The sequence below is a fragment of the Coregonus lavaretus genome (assembly GCF_964263955.1).
Source record: "Coregonus lavaretus genome assembly, contig: HAP1_SCAFFOLD_351, whole genome shotgun sequence".
Lineage (NCBI taxonomy): Eukaryota > Metazoa > Chordata > Actinopteri > Salmoniformes > Salmonidae > Coregonus > Coregonus lavaretus.
This window is the reverse complement of record NW_028165496.1, coordinates 63,113-85,527: the sequence shown is the minus strand read 5'-3', so window position 1 is coordinate 85,527 and position 22,415 is coordinate 63,113. Positions and strand designations below refer to the sequence as shown.

General features: G+C 43.8%; 1 protein-coding gene across 2 annotated transcripts; it reads left to right on the top strand.

The window, feature by feature from the left end:
- The first annotated feature begins 13,271 nt into the window (after positions 1 to 13,271).
- On the top strand, positions 13,272 to 21,588 carry LOC311115791 (NACHT, LRR and PYD domains-containing protein 3-like). 2 transcript variants are annotated; one of them, XM_084190922.1, is made up of 11 exons: positions 13,272 to 13,332; positions 14,562 to 14,790; positions 15,793 to 16,116; positions 16,570 to 18,490; positions 18,601 to 18,855; positions 19,037 to 19,210; positions 19,667 to 19,834; positions 19,978 to 20,148; positions 20,323 to 20,496; positions 20,653 to 20,699; positions 20,827 to 21,588. In XM_084190922.1, exons 3-11 carry the CDS (start codon positions 15,819 to 15,821, stop codon positions 21,375 to 21,377), a joined length of 3,759 nt encoding a protein of 1,252 aa, XP_084047048.1. In that variant the 5' UTR covers positions 13,272 to 13,332; positions 14,562 to 14,790; positions 15,793 to 15,818; the 3' UTR covers positions 21,378 to 21,588. The 2 variants fall into 2 exon arrangements, with proteins under 2 accessions (XP_084047048.1, XP_084047049.1); XM_084190923.1 differs by lacking the exons at positions 13,272 to 13,332; positions 14,562 to 14,790 and having other exon boundaries at positions 15,750 to 16,116.
- The last annotated feature ends 827 nt before the right edge of the window (positions 21,589 to 22,415 follow it).

Here is a 22,415-nt window from a genome sequence, read left to right as displayed (position 1 = left end):
AAGATATGTCCAGCAACAACATGAAGACAGGGGCAGCATATAAGTCAATACCAGAAGCATTTATTGACTGATCTGGGGAGATGGATTCCAGTTTCTGTGACAGATTATAAATAATCTCTGATGCCTTTGTTATATTAGCTTTTGGTTGAATGTACTGTCGTAGTAAATATATAATGTTATAGCTTGGTCTGACTAAAATCTTGTGCATGACCCATTTTGTGTTGGGCGTTTGTTTTCAATCAATGCTGTTCCTATCCTATAACAATGGACAAAAGAGTCCTATCTTGTCAGCCTTGTCAGCAGGTGGCCAAGGACAACACCCACGCCATAGGTCTCTCAGTTCTTCCAACTCACGAGTTCTTGCTCTGAGGACACACACACACACACACACACACACACATCATCACTGATAACACACACACACACACAAACACACACACACATCATCACTGTTAAACACACACACACACACACACAAAAATCCCCTCTCTTTAGGCTGAACATTTGAAGACAGAGAACCCGACTCAGAGCCAATGCAACAGTGGAGGGGACCTCGCCCAACTCATCAGGACCAATCAGAAGATCAGAACTACTAGATTCAACCTACATCATTTATTGTATAAAATGTCTGCACACAATGTTTTCGGGGCTCTCTTCTCCCTAAGAGTTTGACGAATGAGTCCGTGCACGCGATTCCAGATATCTTTACCTCTGAATAAACTGCCTTTATTATACCATATCCACCCTGTCCAAAGTCTCTACTTGGTCTCAGTTCTCCAGTAAACTTGTGATTATCAACAGTACACAACGGTAACAAACAATTGGGGGAACTCACGGGGCAGATAGTAAGGTCGCAGTGACACAGAAAGCAGTTCAATGTCGGGGTACAGAGTCGCTCTCTTACCAGGATCGCGGTCCGCTCTGACCAGGGTGAAGCCGGCCAGCTCCACTTCTCTGTCCGGGACTCTGTCATCCAGCCAAGTCTCCCAGCTGTATTGGATTCCGCTGCCAGCAGCGTTTTCATTATTTAGTCCGTTCGTAGCGGGTATGTACACGATCAACAAGATCAGTCCAAAACCCACCACTGGAAATCCATGGTTGGCAGAATGTTTGTAAACTAAGTCTACAAATTAAAAACATAAAATAACGCCACACTGCAGGTCGCAACAGAGACGCTGCTAGCCGCTATTGTCTTAGTTACGTTCATGGTTACGTCACGTATGACGAAAGCGCGTAAGTGCAAGCCCACAGACACCCATAGAGAATGTATTGAAAGCTTTGAAATTTGAAAAAAATAGATTTTACATGACAGGCTATGAGAGACTTCTGGGCGATTTTCAACCTGACTGAAATCGCCCCAAAAACGGGCGGGGCCATTTGAAGCACGACTTTAGCCTGATTTGACATTTAGTGGCAGTCAGATCAGATTAGAACACTGATAACTACTGTTGCCGTGATATAATTGATTAGAAAAAAAATCCCTTCCTTTTCCCGTTTGGCAGTGCGTCGCCCATATCGCCCTATTGAACAGGCCGTCCCTGCTCAGGACTGCTGCACACCTCAGGACGGCTCTCAGTGGATAGCTGCACCACCTTACTTAGGCCATTTCCCGTTTTCAGATGGTTTCCAGTAGACTCTGTCTTCTTTGTGTCACTGCACACCTCTTCCACTGCGTTTGAGGCCTCAGGACCTCTGCTGCACACCTCAGGAAGGCTCTCGTGGATCCGAAATAGGACTAAACAGACAATGCAGCGTAATGAAAGAGCAAGAACTACACATCTGTCGTTTTTCAAAAAACATACCACAGACATCCAAAGTCAAAGATTATAGTAGCTAATTTATAATATTGTCCAGATTGAGACAACCCTGATACACCCAACTTACAAAGATGCTTGACCTTTCATTTACAAAACAGGCTTCTTGTTCATTACCTTTGGGAGTTTTGCAATCATATTATTGAAGTCTCGGTGCAGCTGATCTTCCCAGCCCTCCTTCAGCCACCCTTTGGGTTTCACCACCTTGCTAAGGACATTTTCAGTGTCCAGAAGGTTTTCAGCAGCGGCTGTCTTCTTTTTGTCACTGGACACCTCTTCCACTGCGTTTGGTGCCTCAGGCACCTCACTGAACACCTCAGGACTTCCCCTGCACACCTCAGGACCTCCATTGAACACTTCAGGCACTCCACTGCACATGTCAGGCACTCCACTGCATACCTCGGGACCTCCACTGAACACCTCAGGCACTCTGATGCACACCTCAGGACTGCTGCACACCTCAGGACGGCTCTCAGTGGATAGCTGCACCACCTTGCTTAGGCCATTTCCCGTTTTCAGATGATTTCCAGTAGACTCTGTCTTCTTTGTGTCACTGCACACCTCTTCCACTGCGTTTGAGGCCTCAGGACCTCTGCTGCACACCTCAGGACCTGTGCTGCACACCAGTGAACTTATGCTGCACACCTCAGGACCTCTGCTGCTCACCTCAGGACCTCTGCACCTCACCTCAGGACCTCCGCTTCTCACCTCAGGCACGCTTCTGCACACCTCAGGACCTCTGCTGCACACCTCAGGCACTCTGCTACACACCTCAGGACCTCTGCCACTCATCTCAGGAAGGCTCTCAGTGGATCCGAAATAGGACTAAATAGACAATGCAGAGCAATGAAAGAGTAAGAACAAAACAATATCTGTCCTTTTTCACAAAACATACCACAGACATCTAAAGTCAAAATGTATAGAAGCTAATTTGTAATATTGTCCAGTTTGAGACAACTCTGATACACCCAACTTGGAAAGACACTTACGAAACAGGCTTCTTGTTCCTTACCTTTGGTAGTTCCGCAATCATATCATAGAATTTTCGGGTTAGCTGATCTTTACAACCCTCCTTCAGCCACACTTTGGGCTTCACCACCTTGCTGAGGACCTTTCCATCTCCAGCAGCCTCTTTCTCCACACCGACCAGGGCCAGCGGTTCAGCCTGGACATCCACCACATTGTTATTCGGAGACTCCACTGAAGCCTCCTCGTTGGTGTTGTCAATGTCAGCAGCCCCAGCGACACTGGCCGGGCACTTGGTCTTTGGTCTTTTCTCTTCAATTAGAGTTTCCTTTGAAGAGGTCTCAGAATGTCCATAAAGCTCAGAGAGCTGTAAATGGACAGAGACATACATAACTATCTGTATAGCACTTTGTGACATCTGCTGATGTAAAAAGGGCTTTATAAATAAATGTGATTGATTGATATCCTATAGCTGTTTCACAAATAAAACAAACCAAAGACATCCAACGTTGATAGTAACTCCTATGTAATATTGACCAACTTTTACCACCATATTATACACAGAAACGACAAAGATGCTTGACATTTTATTCAAAGAAACAATATTGGCATTGTAGATGGCTCTTATGTCTTACCTCAGTGGCCAGGCATGTCTCATCCTTTAGGTGCAAGAAGTTCAACTTCCAACGCTCCTCTTTCAGAAGCTGGATGTCTCTGTCGGGCGCAGTGTCCACGATGACATTTGGTATCCTTAATTCATCCTGAACTCTATGGCCACTGAGCAGGATAACTATCTCTGTCTCTGTTTCCTGTAATTCCAGGCCCCTCTTTGCATCCCAAGTCTATGTAACAACATAATATGTCATTAAAAGACCGTTGATGTACCAGGTGAGACTGGACACTGGTCCATCATTGAAATGATGGGGGAAATTATGAATTTGAACTGATAGCTATTGTTTTTCTCTGGGTACAAAAATGAGCTTGCTGATATTTGAAGTGCTTTACAGTGGGTGTACTGTTTGCTCTACATAGTCCTCACCAATTCAGCTACAGAGACCTTCCTCCATCTCTTCCATGTCTCTGCCTCACGCCTTCATGTGAATATGGAAATGTATCAGACTGTGTCTGTCTACACTATCTATCAAACTATTGCTATCATCTAATATATTTTGATACATTCAGGTTATTATTTGGCCTTGTGTACTGATGTGATAAACTCAAGTTACCTAAATGAAGTATAAAGTTTCATACTTCGTATTTAAAAATAGTCTGAGAACACTGCACTTACTCCAGGAAGACTCTTTTCCCTGCCAGGAGCCAGTCCTTCATTGGTCTCAGAGGGAGGTCCAGTGGGAGCCTTCCCTGGGCTTTCAGCATACAGAATTGCCTCTTGAGCATTTTCTGCAATAGAGTCTTCAATTAGTGACTAAACCAGTTAGAATGTGGCAATCAGAGAGTGATATGAATTGGTTCATGGCAAAAACTTACTGCTCCTCCATGGAGAGTGATGAGGCCTTATTGATTATTAATTGTTGTTGGCCAAAACCCTGCAGAAAGAGCGAGGGTTACTGAGCACAGTACCCAACACCAGATGTCTACAGCAGTACATCTATCTTTTATTAATTCATGCTGGAAAAAGTTATCTAAATGGGAAGAATATACATTATACCTTACATAGAACAAGACCATGCAATATAAACAATGAAAATGCAGATGAGATTAATGAGATCTTAATTATGATGAGGAAGCAAGTCATCTTAGATTGTCGATAAATTGGTTGTATATCTAATAGATTCGATATGATCCAAGTAACGTTATTTTTCTCAAATGTCGAATGCGTGCAATATCGGTCATTCTCATTATGGGAAGACCTACTTACCTTACTGAGAACAATAAAAAATATTGATTGACTTGAATGAAGAATGCACGTATGCTATAGATGAAGTTGCATATTCAGGAGAAGGCACCACTACCACTAATTGCATTGGGGTGTTTCTGGACTGGCCGGCCGGCACGCTGTCCTTTTACAGCATCTCCTCTGACGCTATGACACACCTGCACACGTACAATGACTTGTTCACTGGACCCCTTTACCCTGCATTCAATATTCACACTGAAGAGGAGCAGGAGGGGTCCATCAGATTGTTGTAACGTTCATTAAGGCCCTTCAATATTCACACTGAAGAGGAGAAGGAGGGGTCCATCAGATTGTTGTAATGTTCATTAAGGCCCTACAATATTCACACAGAAGAGGAGAAGGAGGGGTCCATCAGATTGTTGTAACGTTCATTTAGGGCCATGTCAAGGTTTAGAAGAAATGACTGTGATTATATCTTCTAGTAATTTACATTTACATTTTAGTCATTTAGCAGACACTCTTATCCAGAGCGACTTACAGGAGCAATTAGGGTTAAGTGCCTTGCTCAAGGCCACATCGACAGATTTTTCACCTAGTCGGCTCGGGGATTAGAACCTACGACCTTTCGGTTACTGGCACAATGCTCTTAACCACTAAGCTACCTGCCGCCCCAATGACATTGTGTAGGTTTAGGGGGACCTCTGGTTTTCTACTGAAGGGGTTTGGCTGCTGTTGTAACCTGACTTCATTGTCCTTCGGCTGTATCTTAGTGTTTCATGAATGACAGATGAAGATCCATTGGTAGCATGGTCATTTATATTTATTATGGATTCCCCATAGGCAGCAGCTACTCTTCCTGGGGTCCAGCAAAATAAAGGCAGTTATACATTTTAAAAACATGACAACAAACTTTACAATGCATTCATAACAGATTTCACAACATATTAAGTGTGTGCCCTCAGGCCTCTACTCTACTACCACATATCTAGAACACAAAATCCATGTGTACATGTGTGTATAGTGCGTACGTTATCATGAGTTTGTGTGCATGTGTCTATGTTTGTGTTGCTTCACAGTCCCCGCTGTTCCATAAGGTGTATTTTTTATCCGTTTTTTAAATCTAATTTGACTGCTGGCATGAGTTACTTGATGTGGAATAGAGTTCCATGTAGTCATGGCTCTATATAGTACTGTGCTCCTCCCATAGTCTGTTCTGGACTTGGGGACTGTGAAGAGACCTCTGGTGGCATGTCTTGTGGGGTATGCATGGGTGTCCGATGCCATGTCAATACCTCTCACAAATACAAGTAGTGATGAAGTCAATCTCTCCTCCACTTTGAGCCAGGAGAGATTGACATGCATTTTATTAATGTTAGCTCTCTGTGTACATCCAGGGCCAGCCGTGCTGCCCTGTTCTGAGCCAATTGCAATTTTCCTAAGTGCCTCTTTGTGGCACCTGACCGCATGACTGAACAGTAGTCCAGGTGCGACAAAACTAGGGCCTGTAGGACCTGCCTTGTTGATAGTGCTGTTAAGAAGGCAGAGCAGCGCTTAATTATGGACATAGTTCTCCCCATCTTAGCTACTGTTGTATCAATATGCTTTGACCATGACAGTTTACAATCCAGGGTTACTCCAAGCAGTTTAGTCTCCTCAACTTGCTCAATTTCCACATAATTCCTTACAATATTTAGTTGAGGTTTAGGGTTTAGTGAATGATTTGTCCCAAATACAATGCTTTTAGTTTTTGAAATATTTAGGACTAACTTATTCCTTGCCACCCATTCTGAAACTAACTGCAGCTCTTTGTTTAGTGTTGCTGTCATTTCAGTCGCTGTGGTAGCTGACGTGTATAGTGTTGAGTCATTCGCATACACAGACACACTGGCTTTACTAAAGATTGAAAAAAGTAAGGGGCCTAGACAGCTGCCCTGGGGAATTCCTGATTCTACCTGGATTATGTTGAAGAGGCTTCCATTAAAGAACACCCTCTGTGTTCTGTTAGACAGGTAACTCTTCATCCACAATATAACAGGGGGTGTAAAGCCATAACACATACGTTTTTCCAGCAGCAGACTATGATCGATAACGTCAAAAGCCGCACTGAAGTCTAACAAAACAGCCCCCACAATCTTTTTATCATCAATTTCAGTCATTTGTGTAAGTGCTGTGTTTGTTGAATGTCCTTCCCTATAAGCGTGCTGAAAGTCTGTTGTCAATTTGTTTACTGTAAAATAGCATTTTATCTGGTCAATTACAATTTTTTCCAAAAGTTTACTAAGAGTTGGGAACAGGCTGATTGGTCGGCTATTTGAGCCAGTTAAGGGGGCTTTACTATTCTCAGGTAGGGGTATAAATGTTGCTTCCCTCCAGGCCTGAGGGCACACACTTTCTAGTAGGCTTAAATTGAAGATATGGCAAATAGGAGCGGCAATATCGACCTCTATTATCCTCAGTAATTTTCCATCCAAGTTGTCAGACCCCGGTGGCTTGTCATTGTTGATAGACAATAATACTTTTCCACACTTACTTTACGGAATTCAAAATTACAATGCTTGTCTTTCATAATTTGGTCAGATATACTTGGATGTATAGTGTCAGCGTTTGTTGTTGGCATGTCATGCCTAAGTTTGCTAATAATTAAAGTAGTTGGCAATATCAGTGGGTTTTGTGATGAATGAGCCATTGATTCAATGAAGGGAGCGGAGTTTGCCTTTTTGCCCAAAATGTCATTTAAGGTGCTCCAAAGCTTTTTACTATAATTCAATGTCATTTATCTTTGTTTCATAGTGTAGTTTCTTCTTTTTATTCAGTTCAGTCACATGATTTCTCAATTTGCAGTATGTTTGCCAATCGGTTGTACAGCCAGACCTATTTGCCATATCTTTTGCCTCATCCCTCTAAATTATAAAAAATTTCAATTCCTCATCAATCCACGGGGATTTAACAGTTTTTACAGTCATTTTCTTAATGGGTGCATTCTTATTAGTAACTGGGATAAGCAATTTCAAAAATGTGTCAAGTGCAGTGTCTGTTTGCTCCTCAGTACACACCAGGAACCAACAAATATTATTTACATCAGCAACATAGGAATCACTACAAAACTTATTGTATGACCTCTTACACACTATATTAGGCCCAGCCTTTGGAACTTTGGTTTTCCTAGATATGGCTACTATATTGTGATCACTACATCCGATGGATTTTGGATACTGCTTTCAAACAAATGTCTGCAGCATTAGTAAAGATGTGATCAATACATGTTGATGATTTCAGTTCCTGTACTGTTTGTAACTACCCTGGTAGGTTGATTGATAACCTGAACCAGGTTGCAGGCACTAGTTTACAGTTTGAAGCTTTCTCTTGAGTGGGCAGCCTGATGAAAGCCAGTCAATATTTAAATCACCCAGAAAGTATACCTCTCTATTGATATCACATACATTATCAAGCATTTCACACATGTTATCCAGATACTGACTGTTAGCATTTGGTGGTCTATAGCAGATACTGACTGTTAGCATTTGGTGGTCTAGGCAGGTGAACCTGTAGCCATATTACTTCAACAGTATTTAACATGAGATCCTCTCTAAGCTTTACAGGAATGTGGTTCTAAATATAGACAGCAACACCGCCCCGTTAGCATTTCTGTATTTTCTGTAAATGTAATAACCCTGTGTTGCTAACACTGTATCATCAAAGGTATTATCTAAGTGAGTTTCAGAGATTGTCAGAATATGAATGTCATCTGTTACTAGCAAATTATTGATTTCATGAACCTTGTTTCTTAAGCTACATATGTTAACTTGGGCTATTTTTAACACTTTTCTGGGATGCTTCATTCTTTTTCTTGCTTTACTGGGAAGCTTAGCAGAGGTAGACATATTCTGGTTATTTTTATTAGTGCAGGGTGAGCTGCACACAGTGGACTTCCTACTAGGGCACACCACCTCAGTGGCAACAGTATTACTCTGGTTCATAGGCATATGAGTACTGCATACAATAGCTGTAGGATCAGCAGAGGCATTCCGGGCAGTAAGAGGGACATAAATTAGGTTATTTACATTGTGTCTTCCAATGTCCCTAGGATAATGTACATTTGCTGAAGCATTATGACAACTCAGCGACACAATGGTAGGGATTAAATGAGCTGGACTTGGGTCATTGATAAGTCATTGTCTCAACGCAGCCTTATAATGCTGTGAAATGATCCAGGAACCCAAATGATTTGGATGGATCCCATCCTCCTTATAATACAAGCTTTGTTTCCAGAAGGTATCAAAATGGTCAATAAATGATTCATGTAGGTACTGAACTGTCTGTCTGGTCTGTCTATTTAGGCGTAACGTCTCATCAATGCACAGTTAACGTTGATATATATCCATGACAACATGATGTGATAATTGCCCCTATAGCGTATCATAACTTGCTATAAGAATTCATTAGAGCTCCATGCATTCCTAACAGCTCCATGCATTCCTAACAGCTCTATGCATTCCTAACAGCTCCATGCATTCCTAACAGCTCCATGCATTCCTAACAGCTCCATGCATTCCTAACAGCTCCATGCATTCCTAACAGCTCTATGCATTCCTAACAGCTCCCTGCATTCATAACAGCTCTATGCATTCCTAACAGCTCCATGCATTCATTACAGCTCCATTCGTCCATAACAGCTCCATGCATTCATAACAGCTCTATGCATTCATAACAGCTACATGCAAATGTTATACATATGTACAGAATGGTGTAATAAATAATTGGTCATTTAGCAGACGCTCTTATCCAGAGCGACTTACAGGAGCAATTAGGGTTAAGTGCCTTGCTCAAGGGCACATCGACAGATTTTTCACCTAGTCGGCTCGGGGATTAGAACCAGCGACCTTTCGGTTACTGGCACAACGCTCTTAACCACTAAGCTACCTGCTGCCCTGAATTTAGTTTTTATTTAGTTGAACCTGCCAGACACCCGGATCCTTCTGTTCTGGTGTGTAGTCACTAGGAACCTAACAGAACCAAAACAGAGCCAATCGGAACAGGGAGGGAACTATCTGAATTCGTCTAATAGATACTCCTATTTTCATAGCCAATTCTTATTATTTTTTTGATGAAAAAAGGTTTGTCAGACTAATGAATACACCCCTTTTCTCTGAGCGGGAGGGGCGGGGAGTGGTGAGCTGATAAAGAGAGAGACAGAAAAGGAAACGGAAGTGAGACCTCAATGAACTAAGTAGAACGGACCCGGCTGCTATCATTGGTGTCTATGGGAGAGCCACCCCCTTCAGTAGACCGGACCCGGCTGCTATCATTGGTGTCTATGGGAGAGCCACCCCCTTCAGTAGACCGGACCCGGCTGCTATCATTGGTGTCTATGGTAGAGCCACCCCCTTCAGTAGACCGGACCCGGCTGCTATCATTGGTGTCTATGGGAGAGCCACCCCCTTCAGTAGATCGGACCCGGCTGCTATCATTGGTGTCTATGGGAGAGCCACCCCCTTCAGTAGACCGGACCCGGCTGCTATCATTGGTGTCTATGGGAGAGCCAAACCCCTTCAGTAGACCGGACCCGGCTGCTATCATTGGTGTCTATGGGAGAGCCAAACCCCTTCAGTAGACCGGACCCGGCTGCTATCATTGGTGTCTATGGGAGAGCCACCCCCTTCAGTAGACCGGACCCGGCTGCTATCATTGGTGTCTATGGGAGAGCCACCCCCTTCAGTAGACCGGACCCGGCTGCTATCATTGGTGTCTATGGGAGAGCCACCCCCTTCAGTAGATCGGACCCGGCTGCTATCATTGGTGTCTATGGGAGAGCCACCCCCTTCAGTAGAACGGACCCGGCTGCTATCATTGGTGTCTATGGGAGAGCCACCCCCTTCAGTAGACCGGACCCGGCTGCTATCATTGGTGTCTATGGGAGAGCCACCCCCTTCAGTAGATCGGACCCGGCTGCTATCATTGGTGTCTATGGGAGGGCCAAACCCCTTCAGTAGAACGGACCCAGCTGCTATCATTGGTGTCTATGGGAGAGCCACCCCCTTCAGTAGACCGGACCCGGCTGCTATCATTGGTGTCTATGGGAGAGCCACCCCCTTCAGTAGACCGGACCCGGCTGCTATCATTGGTGTCTATGGGAGAGCCACCCCCTTCAGTAGACCGGACCCGGCTGCTATCATTGGTGTCTATGGGAGAGCCACCCCCTTCAGTAGATCGGACCCGGCTGCTATCATTGGTGTCTATGGGAGAGCCACTCCCTTCAGTAGACCGGACCCGGCTGCTATCATTGGTGTCTATGGGAGAGCCACTCCCTTCAGTAGACTGTGGGATTATTTAAAATACTGTTCGAAGAGGTAGGGTTTCAGGGGCTTTCGAAAGAGTGACAGGGACTCTGCTGTCCTAGCTTCAGAGGGAAGCTGGTTCCACCATTGGGGTGTCAGGACAGAGAAGAGCTTGGACTGGGCTGAGCGGGAGCTGCCCTCCCGTAGGGGTGGGAGGGCCAAGAGACCAGAGGTGGCAGAACAGAGTTCTTGGGTTGGTGTGTAGGGTTTGAGCAGAGCCTGAAGGTAGGGAGGGGCAGTTCCTCTTGTTGCTCCGTAGGCAACTCCTGAGTGGCGCAGTGGTCTAAGGCACTGCATCGCAGTGCTAACTGTGCCACTAGAGATCCTGGTTCGAATCCAGGCTCTGTCGCAGCCGGCCGCGACCGGGAGACTCATGGGCGGCGCACAATTGGCCCAGCGTCGTCTAGGGTAGGGGAGGGAATGGCCGGCAGGGATGTAGCTCAGTTGATAGAGCATGGCGTTTGCAACGCCAGGGTTGTGGGTTCGATTCCCACGGGGGGCCAGTATAAAAAAAATATGTAATCACTAACTGTAAGTCGCTCTGGGTAAGAGCGTCTGCTAAATGATTAAAATGTAAATGTAAATGTAAGTACCATGGTCTTGTAGTGGATGAGAGCTTCGACTGGAAGCCAGTGGAGTGTGCGGAGGAGCAGGGTGACAGGAGAGAACTTGGGAAGGTTGAAAACCAGGCAGGCTGCTGCGTTCTGGATAAATTGGTTTGATGGCACAAGTGCCTGGATTAGTACATGGCCAAAAGAAGAAACAGGACTCAGTGTTGACCTGGAGTGAACTGAAGGGGGCGCTATCCAGTAAGAAACAGAAGAGAAGCATCATTCTTCCTACTCTGGACAAACTGTCAGTGGAGATCCTAAAGAGGGAGGTCCTTACTCCCAAGAAGAGGTTTTCATTGGCCGGGAAGAGGACGGAGTCACCCTCAATCAAGAGGCTGTCATTGGGTAACTCTAGGAAGGAGTCTGTGTCACTGAAGAGTCTCTCTCTGGGTAAGAGGAAGAAAGAGTTGAAGAAAGGTGAACTGAAGATATTCTCTCTGGGTTACATTGGAAAGGAATCACCTTCACCACCACCCAGAAATATATTCTCTCTGGTTAACATCAAGAAGGAATCACCTCCTCCACCAACCAAAAATACACTACATGGCCAAAAGTATGTGGACACCTGCTCGTCAAACATCTCATTCCAAAATCATGGGCATTAATATGGAATTGGTCCCCGTTTGCAGCTATAACAGCCTCCACTCTTCTGGGAAGGCTTTCCACTAGATGTTGGAACATTGCTGCTGGGACTTGCTTCCATTCAGCCACAAGAGCATTAGTGAGATCGGGCGCTGATGTTGGGCGATTAGGCCTGTCTCGCAGTCGGCGTTCCAATTCATCCCAAAGGTGTTCGAAGGGGGTTGAGTTCAGGGCTCTGTGCAGGCCAGTCAAGTTCTTCCACACCGATCTCTAAACACCATTTCTGTATGGACCTCGCTTTGTTCACGGGGGCATTGTCATGCTGAAACAGGAAAGGGCCTTCCCCAAACTGTTGCCACAAAGTTGGAAGCACAGAATGGTCTAGAATGTCATTGTATGCTATAGCGTTAAGATTTCCCTTCACTGGAACTAAGGAGCCTGAACCATGAAAAACAGCCCCAGACCATTATTCCTCCTCCACCACCACCACCCAAAAATATATTTCCCAAATTAACATCAAGGAGTCAAATCCCAAAGATTATACCTGGCAAATGTTAATCCCTTAATTTAAACATGACCTAGGCCCTAGACAGACAGAGAGAGAGATAGATGGACAGACAGAGAGAGACAGACACACACACAGCTTTGTATTACATTTACATTATTTAGCAGACGCTCTTATCCAGAGCGACTTACGGTTAGTGATACATTATTATAATTATTATTATTTTTACTTTTTTTTTCATACTGGACCCCTGTGGGAATCGAACCCACAACCCTGGCGTTGCAAACGCCATGCTCTACCAACTGAGCTACATCCCTGCCAGCCATTCCCTCCCCTACCCTGGACGACGCTGGGCCAATTGTGCACCGCCCCATGGGTCTCCCGGTCGTGGCCGGCTACGACAGAGCCTGGATTCGAACCAGGATCTCTAGTGGCACAGCTAGCACTGCAATGCAGTGCCTTAGACCACTGCGCCACTCGGGAGACAGCATTACAAGCTAAGACACGCCTCTCTGCCTATTTGTTTGAATTCATTTCTATCCAATCACCAAGCCTGTTAGAACAGAACCGTTGCCAGAGGTTATGAAACTTTGCGGTTAACAGGAAGTAGCCTACCCTACAACGCCCAGAGTAGACAGAACAACAAGACAACTTACATGCGGTAAGTGTCGTCTTTTTAGGGATTCAAAGCTCTATATAACCGTTATATAGATCTGTGTTACATCCTACCCAGTGTTGTACATTTGTCTTTTACCTTTTCTGTTTATGTGTTGAGTTTCAAAGAACTGTCTGCTTTGATACACGGTGTATCGCTCTTATCGTGGTCAGGTCGTTATTGTTAAAGAAAATGTGTAAACTGGGTAGTTCGAGCCCTGAATGCTGATTGGCTGAAAGCCATGGTATATGAGACCGTATACCACGGGTATGACAAAACACTTATTTTTACTGTTCTAATTATGTTGGTAACCATTTTACAATAGCAATAAGGCACCTCTGGGGTTTGTGGTATATCGGCCATATACCACACCCCCTTGGACCTTATTGCTTAAGTATACTCAATGACGTACCTGGTTAAATAAGAGCAAATAAAATACATTTACTACGGCATCGTTCTGTAAATCAACTAGTATCCTATGTATCCTACATTTATTCTACATGTTTTTTTAAATATTTATATATTGAATATCCCAATGATAAAGAGAGAGAGAAAGAAAAACAGACAGACTGATGGACAGAGAGAAACAGACTAACAGACAGACTGACTGACAGATAGACAGACTGACAGAAAAATCTACTTTATTAATACATTTGTGCTTTAAATACAAAGTATATAAAACAGACAGACAGACAGAAAAATCAACATGTTAAAAAAATTATTTATATATTTTATTTTTGAATATCCCTACTATGAAGAGAGAGAGAAAGAAACATAGACAGACAGATGGATGGACAGAGAGACAGACCGACAGACAGACTGATAGAAAAATCAACTTTATTAATACATTTGTGCTTTAAATACAAAGTATATAAAACAGACAGACAGACACAGTTTTGTATTATAAACTAAGACACGCCTCTCTGACTATTCCTTTGAATTAATTTCTATCCAGTCACCAAACCATGTCAGTACAGAGATGATGAAACTTTGCGGTTAACTGCAAAGTTCAGGAAGTTAACATTGCCAATTTAGCGACTTTGTCGCTATATTTAGCGAGTATTCAGAGCAGAAGATGTTCACCACTCCGCGTCCAGACTGCAAATGAATCGCGCATGCGAGAAGCCGCCGCTGGCTGATCCCGCCCTTATTTTTTTTGTGGTCCATTTAGATTGTTAATGTAGATTGTATACAAAAAAAAATCTCTCTCACAAAGTTATTCCTCTCTCCTACAGCGTCCATCACAATTACAAGCGCATGACCAATTATGCAAATTGAGTGGTGACGTCATTTTGCGACTTCTAGTGACTTTTAGGACAGCCAATAGCTACTTTACTTACTGAGGAGTTGGCAACACTGAGGAAGTATCCTCCTCTACAACGCCCAGAACATGAAACAGACCAAAGAAAGTAGGAGGAAGAAAGAGCACTATTGTAGACGGCACAACAAGACAACTTACATGCGGTAAGTGTCGTCTTTTTAGGGATTCAAAGCTCTATATAACCGTTATATAGATATGTGTTACATCCTACCGAGTGTTGTGCATTTGTTTTTTACGTTTTCTGTTTATGTGTTGAGTTTTAAAGAATTGTCTGCTTTGCTGCACGGTGTCTCGCTCTTATCGTGGTCAGGTTGTTATTGTTAAAGAAAATGTATACTCAATGGCGTACCTGGTTAAATAAAATAAATATACTAGGGAATCTTTCTGTAAGTCAACTATGTATCCTTTATGATGACCATTCTAGCCTTCTGTGGCTATGGCATAGGACTACAATACTGATACCGAATTGAGACTGTACTGAGGGCAAAAGGGGGTACAACTCAATATTAGGAAGTTGTTCTGAGGGCAAAAGGGGGTGCAACTCAATATTAGGAAGGTGTTCTGAGGGCAAAAGGGGGTGCAACTCAATATTAGGAAGTTGTTCTGAGGGCAAAAGGGGGTGCAACTCAATATTAGGAAGTTGTTCTCAGGGCAAAAGGGGGTGCAACTCAATATTAGGAAGGTGTTCTGAGGGCAAAAGGGTTGTAACTCAACATTAGGAAGGTGTTCTGAGGGCAAAAGGGGGTGCAACTCAATATTAGGAAGGTGTTCTGAGGGCAAAGGGGTTGTAACTCAACATTAGGAAGGTGTTCTGAGGGCAAAAGGGGGTGCAACTCAATATTAGGAAGGTGTTCTGAGGGCAAAAGGGGTGTAACTCAATATTAGGAAGGTGTTCTGAGGGCAAAAGGGGGTGTAACTCAATATTAGGAAGGTGTTCTGAGGGCAAAAGGGTTGTAACTCAACATTAGGAAGGTGTTCTGAGGGCAAAAGGGGGTGCAACTCAATATTAGGATGGTGTTCTGAGGGCAAAAGGGGTGTAACTCAATATTAGGAAGGTGTTATGAGGGCAAAAGGGGGTGTAACTCAATGTAAGGAAAGTGTTCAGTGTATATTGTCTGTTCTCTCTTTGCTTCTGGCTCTCTCAGGGGGAGGAGACTGACTGTCTGATATCATGGATCAGACTCCTCAGTCCCTCGTTCCAGCCCAGGACTCTGGTCCGCTGTCCTCCATGACGGCTCAACCTGCCCATCCACAGTCCTACATTACAGCTCAGCCTGCCCCTCCACAGTCCTCCATTACGGCTCAGCCTGCCCCACCACAGTCCTCCATTACGGCTCAGCCTGCCCCACCACAGTCCTCCATTACAGCTCAGGGTGGTTCTGTTGTTGTTGCACCCCAACTTGTTGGCTGCAATGTCGGAGGTTCAGTTTATCAAAACATCAGTGTTACTATGCCTTCACATGGTGCTGGTAAGACAATTCTTTATTGTTATTTTTGTTATAATAGAAAATAATGCAAAAAAACTAAACAAATTATTACAGAGATGTTGATTAGTTAATATGCAGTGTCCCTGTCAAATAATACAATACAATTAAGCATATATTTTGTGTTCTGATAGGGTACGACAGTTGAACTAAGCTCATGAGGTATTTGTAAGTTGTATTCTTCAAGAATCAATGGGTACACAGTATATAATTAATTTTAAAGTAAAAAAATGGATGTACCAGTTGTAGATTAACACACACACAGACTCATAAAAGTCTGAAAAAAAAAAAAAAGGCATGCCCATGCAGGAAATCGGACTTTGAAACCAGTAACTGAAAGTATTGTGTTCGTTACGGTACTGAATACTGCAGATAAAAAAACGGAAGTAAAGATATTTTATGCATCCCACAACACTATCAATGTTCTTTCCTCATTAGATGAAGATCTGCAAAAAGTCAAGGGCAAACACAAGTCCAACATGAAGAAGAAGTTTGGGAGCATCTTTGAGGGGCTTGGAAAACGGGGAAACCCAACATTGCTGGACAATATTTACACCGAGCTCTACATCACAACTGGGGAGAGTGAAGGGGTTAATAAAGAGCATGAGGTATGGCAGATTGAAGATACGGCTCGGACCAAAGCATTTCAAGACCATGCAATCAACTGCAATGACATCTTTAAATCTTTAGACCCTAAGACAGAGGAACATAATGACAAATCCCAATCCAAACAAGCGGTACCCGTCAGAACTGTGCTGACAAAGGGAATCGCTGGCATTGGAAAAACGGTCTCAGTGCAGAAGTTCATCCTTGACTGGGCAGAAGGAATAGCCAATCGGGATGTAGATTTTGTCTTCGCACTTCCATTTAGGGACTTGAATTTCATCAAAGATGACTACAATCTCTTGGAACTCCTGAGTGACTTCCACCCTGAACTAACAGATATAAAGGATGCAAAGAAGTTTGCAGACTGTAAAGTCGTGTTCATCTTGGATGGTCTGGATGAAAGCCAACTTCCACTGGATTTCCATAACAACAAGAGGTTGTCTAATGTAACCAAGACAACATCAGTGGACGTGCTGCTGACAAACCTCATCAAGGGGAATCTGCTTCCTTCTGCTCTCCTCTGGATAACCTCCCGACCAGCAGCAGTTGATAAGATACCCTCCGACTGTTTTGACCGTGTAACAGAAGTTCGGGGATTCAACGATCCACAGAAAGAAGAATACTTCAAGAAGAGATTCAGTGATGATGAAAACCTGTCCAGCAAAATCATCTCACACATAAAGACATCGAGGAGTCTCTTCATCATGTGCCACATTCCAGTCTTCTCTTGGATTACTGCCATGGTTCTTGGGAAAATGTTGAGTGAAAATGACCATGGAAAAGTCCCTAAAACTCTGACTGAGATGTACATTCGTTTCCTTCTCACTCTGACAAGCATGAAGAACAAGAAATATAATGGGAAAAACGAACCAGATCCTCGTATTCTGTCAGAGTCTGACGTACAGATCATTCTGAAGCTTGGAAAACTAGCCTTCCAAAACTTGGAAAAGAGCAATCTGGTGTTTTCTGAAGACGATCTGAGAGGGTGTGGCATTGATGTCAAAGAAGGCTTCTTGCTCTCAGGGATGTGCACAGAGCTCTTCAGAGAGGAGGACCCAATGTTTAGAGCAAACAAGTACAGCTTTGTGCATCTCAGCATTCAGGAGTTCTTCGCTGCACTCTATGTTGCCTACCTCTTTGTCAGTGAAAATGTCAACCCGTTTGCATCAAGAGAGAACAGGCTACCAAGATCGAATTACGGGTATTTTGGAGAAGGTGATGACTTCAGTGAGGACGAAGATTACAGGCCACAACCCAGAGGTTCTCAGCAGCAGCAGAAAACACTGCATGACTTGCAGAGGAGTGCGGTGGATGAAGCTTTGAAGAGCAAGACCGGTCATCTAGACCTCTTCCTCCGCTTCCTTCTGGGCATCTCACTGGAGTCCAATCAGATCCTCTTGAAATGCCTACAGCTCCAGACTGAGGGAGACAAAGAGAGTATCCAGAATACCATCCAATACATCAAAGACAAGCTCTCAGACGAAAGACAATATCCCTCCCCAGAGAGGTGCATCAATCTCTTCCACTGTTTGATTGAGTTGAACGATACCTCATTTGTAAATGAAATTCAAAGGTTCTTGACATCCAAAACCCCTGCTGAGAAGAAGCTGACGCCTGCACAGTGCTCGGCGATGGCATACGTACTCTTGATGTCAGAGGAAGTGTTGGACAAACTGGACGTGAGAGAGTACAACACGTCAGATGAGGGGCGTAAGAGGCTGGTCCCTGCTGTTCGATGCTGCCGAAAGGCTATGTGAGTTGAAGTGTTGATGTGTACAGTATGTCACTGTATGTCTTATAGCCATTTTAAATCAGTCCTATACTACATCCACATCTCCCATAATAAACGTCTCTCCTCTGTAGACTAGCGGACTGCTGCCTTACAACGAGTTGCTGTGAAACGGTGGCATCTGCACTACAGCTGCCCGACTCCCAGCTGAGAGAGCTGGACCTCAGCGGCAACGCCCTGTTGGACCTGACGTCCCTCTCTGTTGGACTGAGGAGTCCCAACTGCCGACTGGAGTCACTTAACCTTAGCCATATCAACATGGAAAGACCAGGACCAGAGCTTCTAAAGGCTGTGCTGATGGGTCCTCACAGCCAGCCACTTGTGTTGAGGTGAGTGCTATGCCTGGAACAACACACAGCAGAACACTTTTCAACAGTCAGTAACCTTCAAAATCTACTCTGGCAAAGAAAACAAGCAATAAATAAAATGATAAACAACTTTAAATGACGGTGGTATGCATGTTGGCAAGTTTGAACAATTCAATAATTTTTGGGGGGTTGTTTCACACAGACTCACCAGTTGTGATCTCAAAGATGACATTTGTGAAACCGTTGCCTCGGCTCTCCAGTCAGCTGGCTCATGTCTGACAGAGCTGGATCTCAGCTACAACAAACTGACAGACACAGGGGTGAAGCAGATCTCCAGTGGTCTTATGAGTCCACACTGTAACCTGAAGATACTGAGGTGAGTAATGAACATGTTTTAAAGGGGAAGGTCAGGATCAATAGAAGGGAAATGCCTGCACTTTTCAAAATTGTCAAATCAACTCCATATGTGGTTTGACATTAGGTGATTTGTTCATTTATGTAAAAACATTGCACACATGCCCCTATCACTTACCATTGATTGTTAGCTAGCTTCTTAGTCCCTGTGGTCCTCTGTAGCTCAGCTGGTAGAGCACGGCGCTTGTAACGCTAAGGTAGTGGGTTCGATCCCCGGGACCACCCATACACAAAAAAGAAAATGTATGCACACATGACTGTAAGTCGCTTTGGATAAAAGCGTCTGCTATATGGCATATTATATTAGTCCAGGATTTGGCTTAATGTATCTTGAAACTGGCCCTATAGGTTAATTTATTATTGATTAATGACAGCTCCCCTTTACATTTTTTTAATACATTTTTTTCATGTTGGACAGACTGACTGGTTGTGGGGTTACAGAGGAGTCCTGTGGAAGTTTGTCCTCTGCTATAGCAGTCTCTCAGCTCGAGGAACTACGTCTGGGCTGCAACAAACTGGGAGACTCTGGAGTAAAGCTGCTGTCTGCTGGACTGATGGATCCACACTGTCAGATACAGACTCTGGGGTGAGAAATAAACCGTTATGTTTAATCTTCCACATGTTACAGTAGAAGAAACCTTTTATTACCGCATTGTTAAAACTATACCGTAACAATGGAAACACCAAGAGAACGTAGCGTTAAATTCTCTCCCTTTTTCCCCTCCCAAGGCTAAGGGAGTGTAATCTCTCCAGACGTTCCTGTGTCTCCCTGGCTCCTGTCCTGTGGTCATACTCAGTACTGAGAGAGCTGGACCTGAGAGACAACAGCCTGTGGTACTCTGGAATGAGGCTCCTCTCTGCTGGACTGAGGAACCCCAACTGTGCCTTACAGACTCTTAGGTAGATTACACATTTGATATTGTGAAAGCATACTGTAAACTTCAGAAAACAGTCAAATAGGAATGATTGAACTAGTGAACTGCACTGCACTTAAATGGAATTTAAACGTTTTAACTTAAAAAATATATACTCTAGCAGTTGTTCATTGTTTTATGCTGTCTCTTATCTCTGTAGGCTTTCTGGTTGTCTAGTCACAGAGAAAGGCTGTACGTTTCTTGCCTCTGCTCTGGAGTCAAACCCCTCCCACCTGAGAGAACTGGACCTGAGCTTCAATCACCCAGGAGACTCCGGAGTGAAGCTGCTCTCTGCTAGACTGGAGGATCCACACTGTAGACTGGAGAAACTCAGGTAAAAGGAAATGTAGTTGATTTGACTTTTGCTTCTGTTAACACCTCATTGCTCAATGGGCTTTCAAGACTCTAGTTTATATAGTGAAATCATCAAGGCAATCTCCACTGTAATCAGGTTCAATAGGCCCTACATGACTCTTTCTTTGTCCCACAGTTTGGACCATGGTGGAGAGTCCAGAATCAAACCAGGCCTGAGGAAATGTGAGTCATCAAACTACATTTAGGAAAAGAAAGCTAGCTTTTTAAGCACCTAAACTTTTATAAGCAAATTGTGAAAAGAACGTAACACACATGTGTTTCTGTTTATTTCTGCCTTGTCTTGCTACAGATGCCTGCCAGCTCAAGCTGAACGATATGTCAGCAGATGGTGACCTGACTCTGTCCGAGGACAACACGAGGGTGGTGAGGAGAACGCAGGTTAACCGATATCCTCATTTGGATTTCTCGGATTCAGATGACTCAGATCGGACAGAAAAGTTGGATAAGTGGGCCAAAGTACGCTGCATGGAGCCCCTGTCTGATGGCCGTTTCTACTGGCAGGTTGAATGGACTGGCTGGGTTGTCATTGGGGTGACATATACATCCAGATCGGTTACTGAGGCAAAGAGGTCTTGGGGGCTTTTCTGCTGCAATGAACAGTACACATTTATTCATAATATCAGGTTCTCAGTTGTGCCAGTACCCAGGCCGGACCCAAAGTGTATAGGAGTGTATCTCGACTTTCCGGCCGGCACTCTGTCCTTTTACAGCGTCTCCTCTGGTACACTGACCCACCTGTACACATTCCACACCACGTTCACTGAGCCCCTTTACCCTCAGTTCAGAATCATGTGTGATGAGATGGAGATATTTGGCTCAGTTAAAATCCAAACTCTGTGAATGAATGCAGCCATACCAGAGTAACTGACAGACACATTTTTTATTAATTTTATTTCTGTAATTAGATTTAGTCTGTGTTTTTTGGGGGGAGATTTTAATTGAACTTTATTGATACCCAGGTGGGAAATCGAAATGGTATAGTCACACATTACATACATTGATGATGATGTAAATAATGATTAATGTCAATAAAGTTTTGTATGGAACTGAGAGTCATGTTGTTGTGTCTCTGTCTGATATCAAGTGATGAAGATGACATCCACCTGTCTCATCACAAATACACCTTCACTCAGAGAGATGACATCAACCTGTCTCATCACAAATACACCTTCACTCAGAGAGATGACATCCACCTGTCTCATCACAAATACACCTTCACTCAGAGAGATGACATCAACCTGTCTCATCACAAATACACCTTCACTCAGAGAGATGACATCCACCTGTCTCATCACAAATACACCTTCACTCAGAGAGATGACATCAACCTGTCTCATCACAAATACACCTTCACTCAGAGAGATGACATCCACCTGTCTCATCACAAATACACCTTCACTCAGAGAGATGACATCAACCTGTCTCATCACAAATACACCTTCACTCAGAGAGATGACATCCACCTGTCTCATCACAAATACACCTTCACTCAGAGAGATGACATCCACCTGTCTCATCACAAATACACCTTCACTTAGAGAGAGGACAATGATGTTTTGATTAGAAAATGTTATGTAATAAACGTAATAAATATTTACCATTCACACACCGTTCAGCTTTGGGTGTGGAAATGGTCTTTGGAAGTTGTTTGTTTATATTTGTATTATTGTATTATTGTTGTTGTTATAGTTATCATGTTTTTAATGATTAATGTGTAAAAGTTATTCAAGTTTAGTTGAAGCAGCTGAAACCAGACCTGAGTCTCCTCCCAGTAATGGAAGAGGAAAGAGAGTGGTGGGGGAGAGGGAGAGGGGGGGAGTGATACTACAGAGTGATAGAGGAAGGGGGGAGAGTGATATTACAGAGTGATAGAGGAAA

Coding starts and splice junctions, on each gene's coding strand:
- LOC311115791 (XM_084190922.1), top strand. CDS start 15,819: ATGGATCAGACTCCTCAGTCCCTCGTTCCAGCCCAGGACTCTGGTCCG. Junction 18,856..19,036: donor AGCCAGCCACTTGTGTTGAG/GTGAGTGCTATG, acceptor TGTTTCACACAG/ACTCACCAGTTGTGATCTCA. Junction 20,700..20,826: donor CAAACCAGGCCTGAGGAAAT/GTGAGTCATCAA, acceptor GTCTTGCTACAG/ATGCCTGCCAGCTCAAGCTG.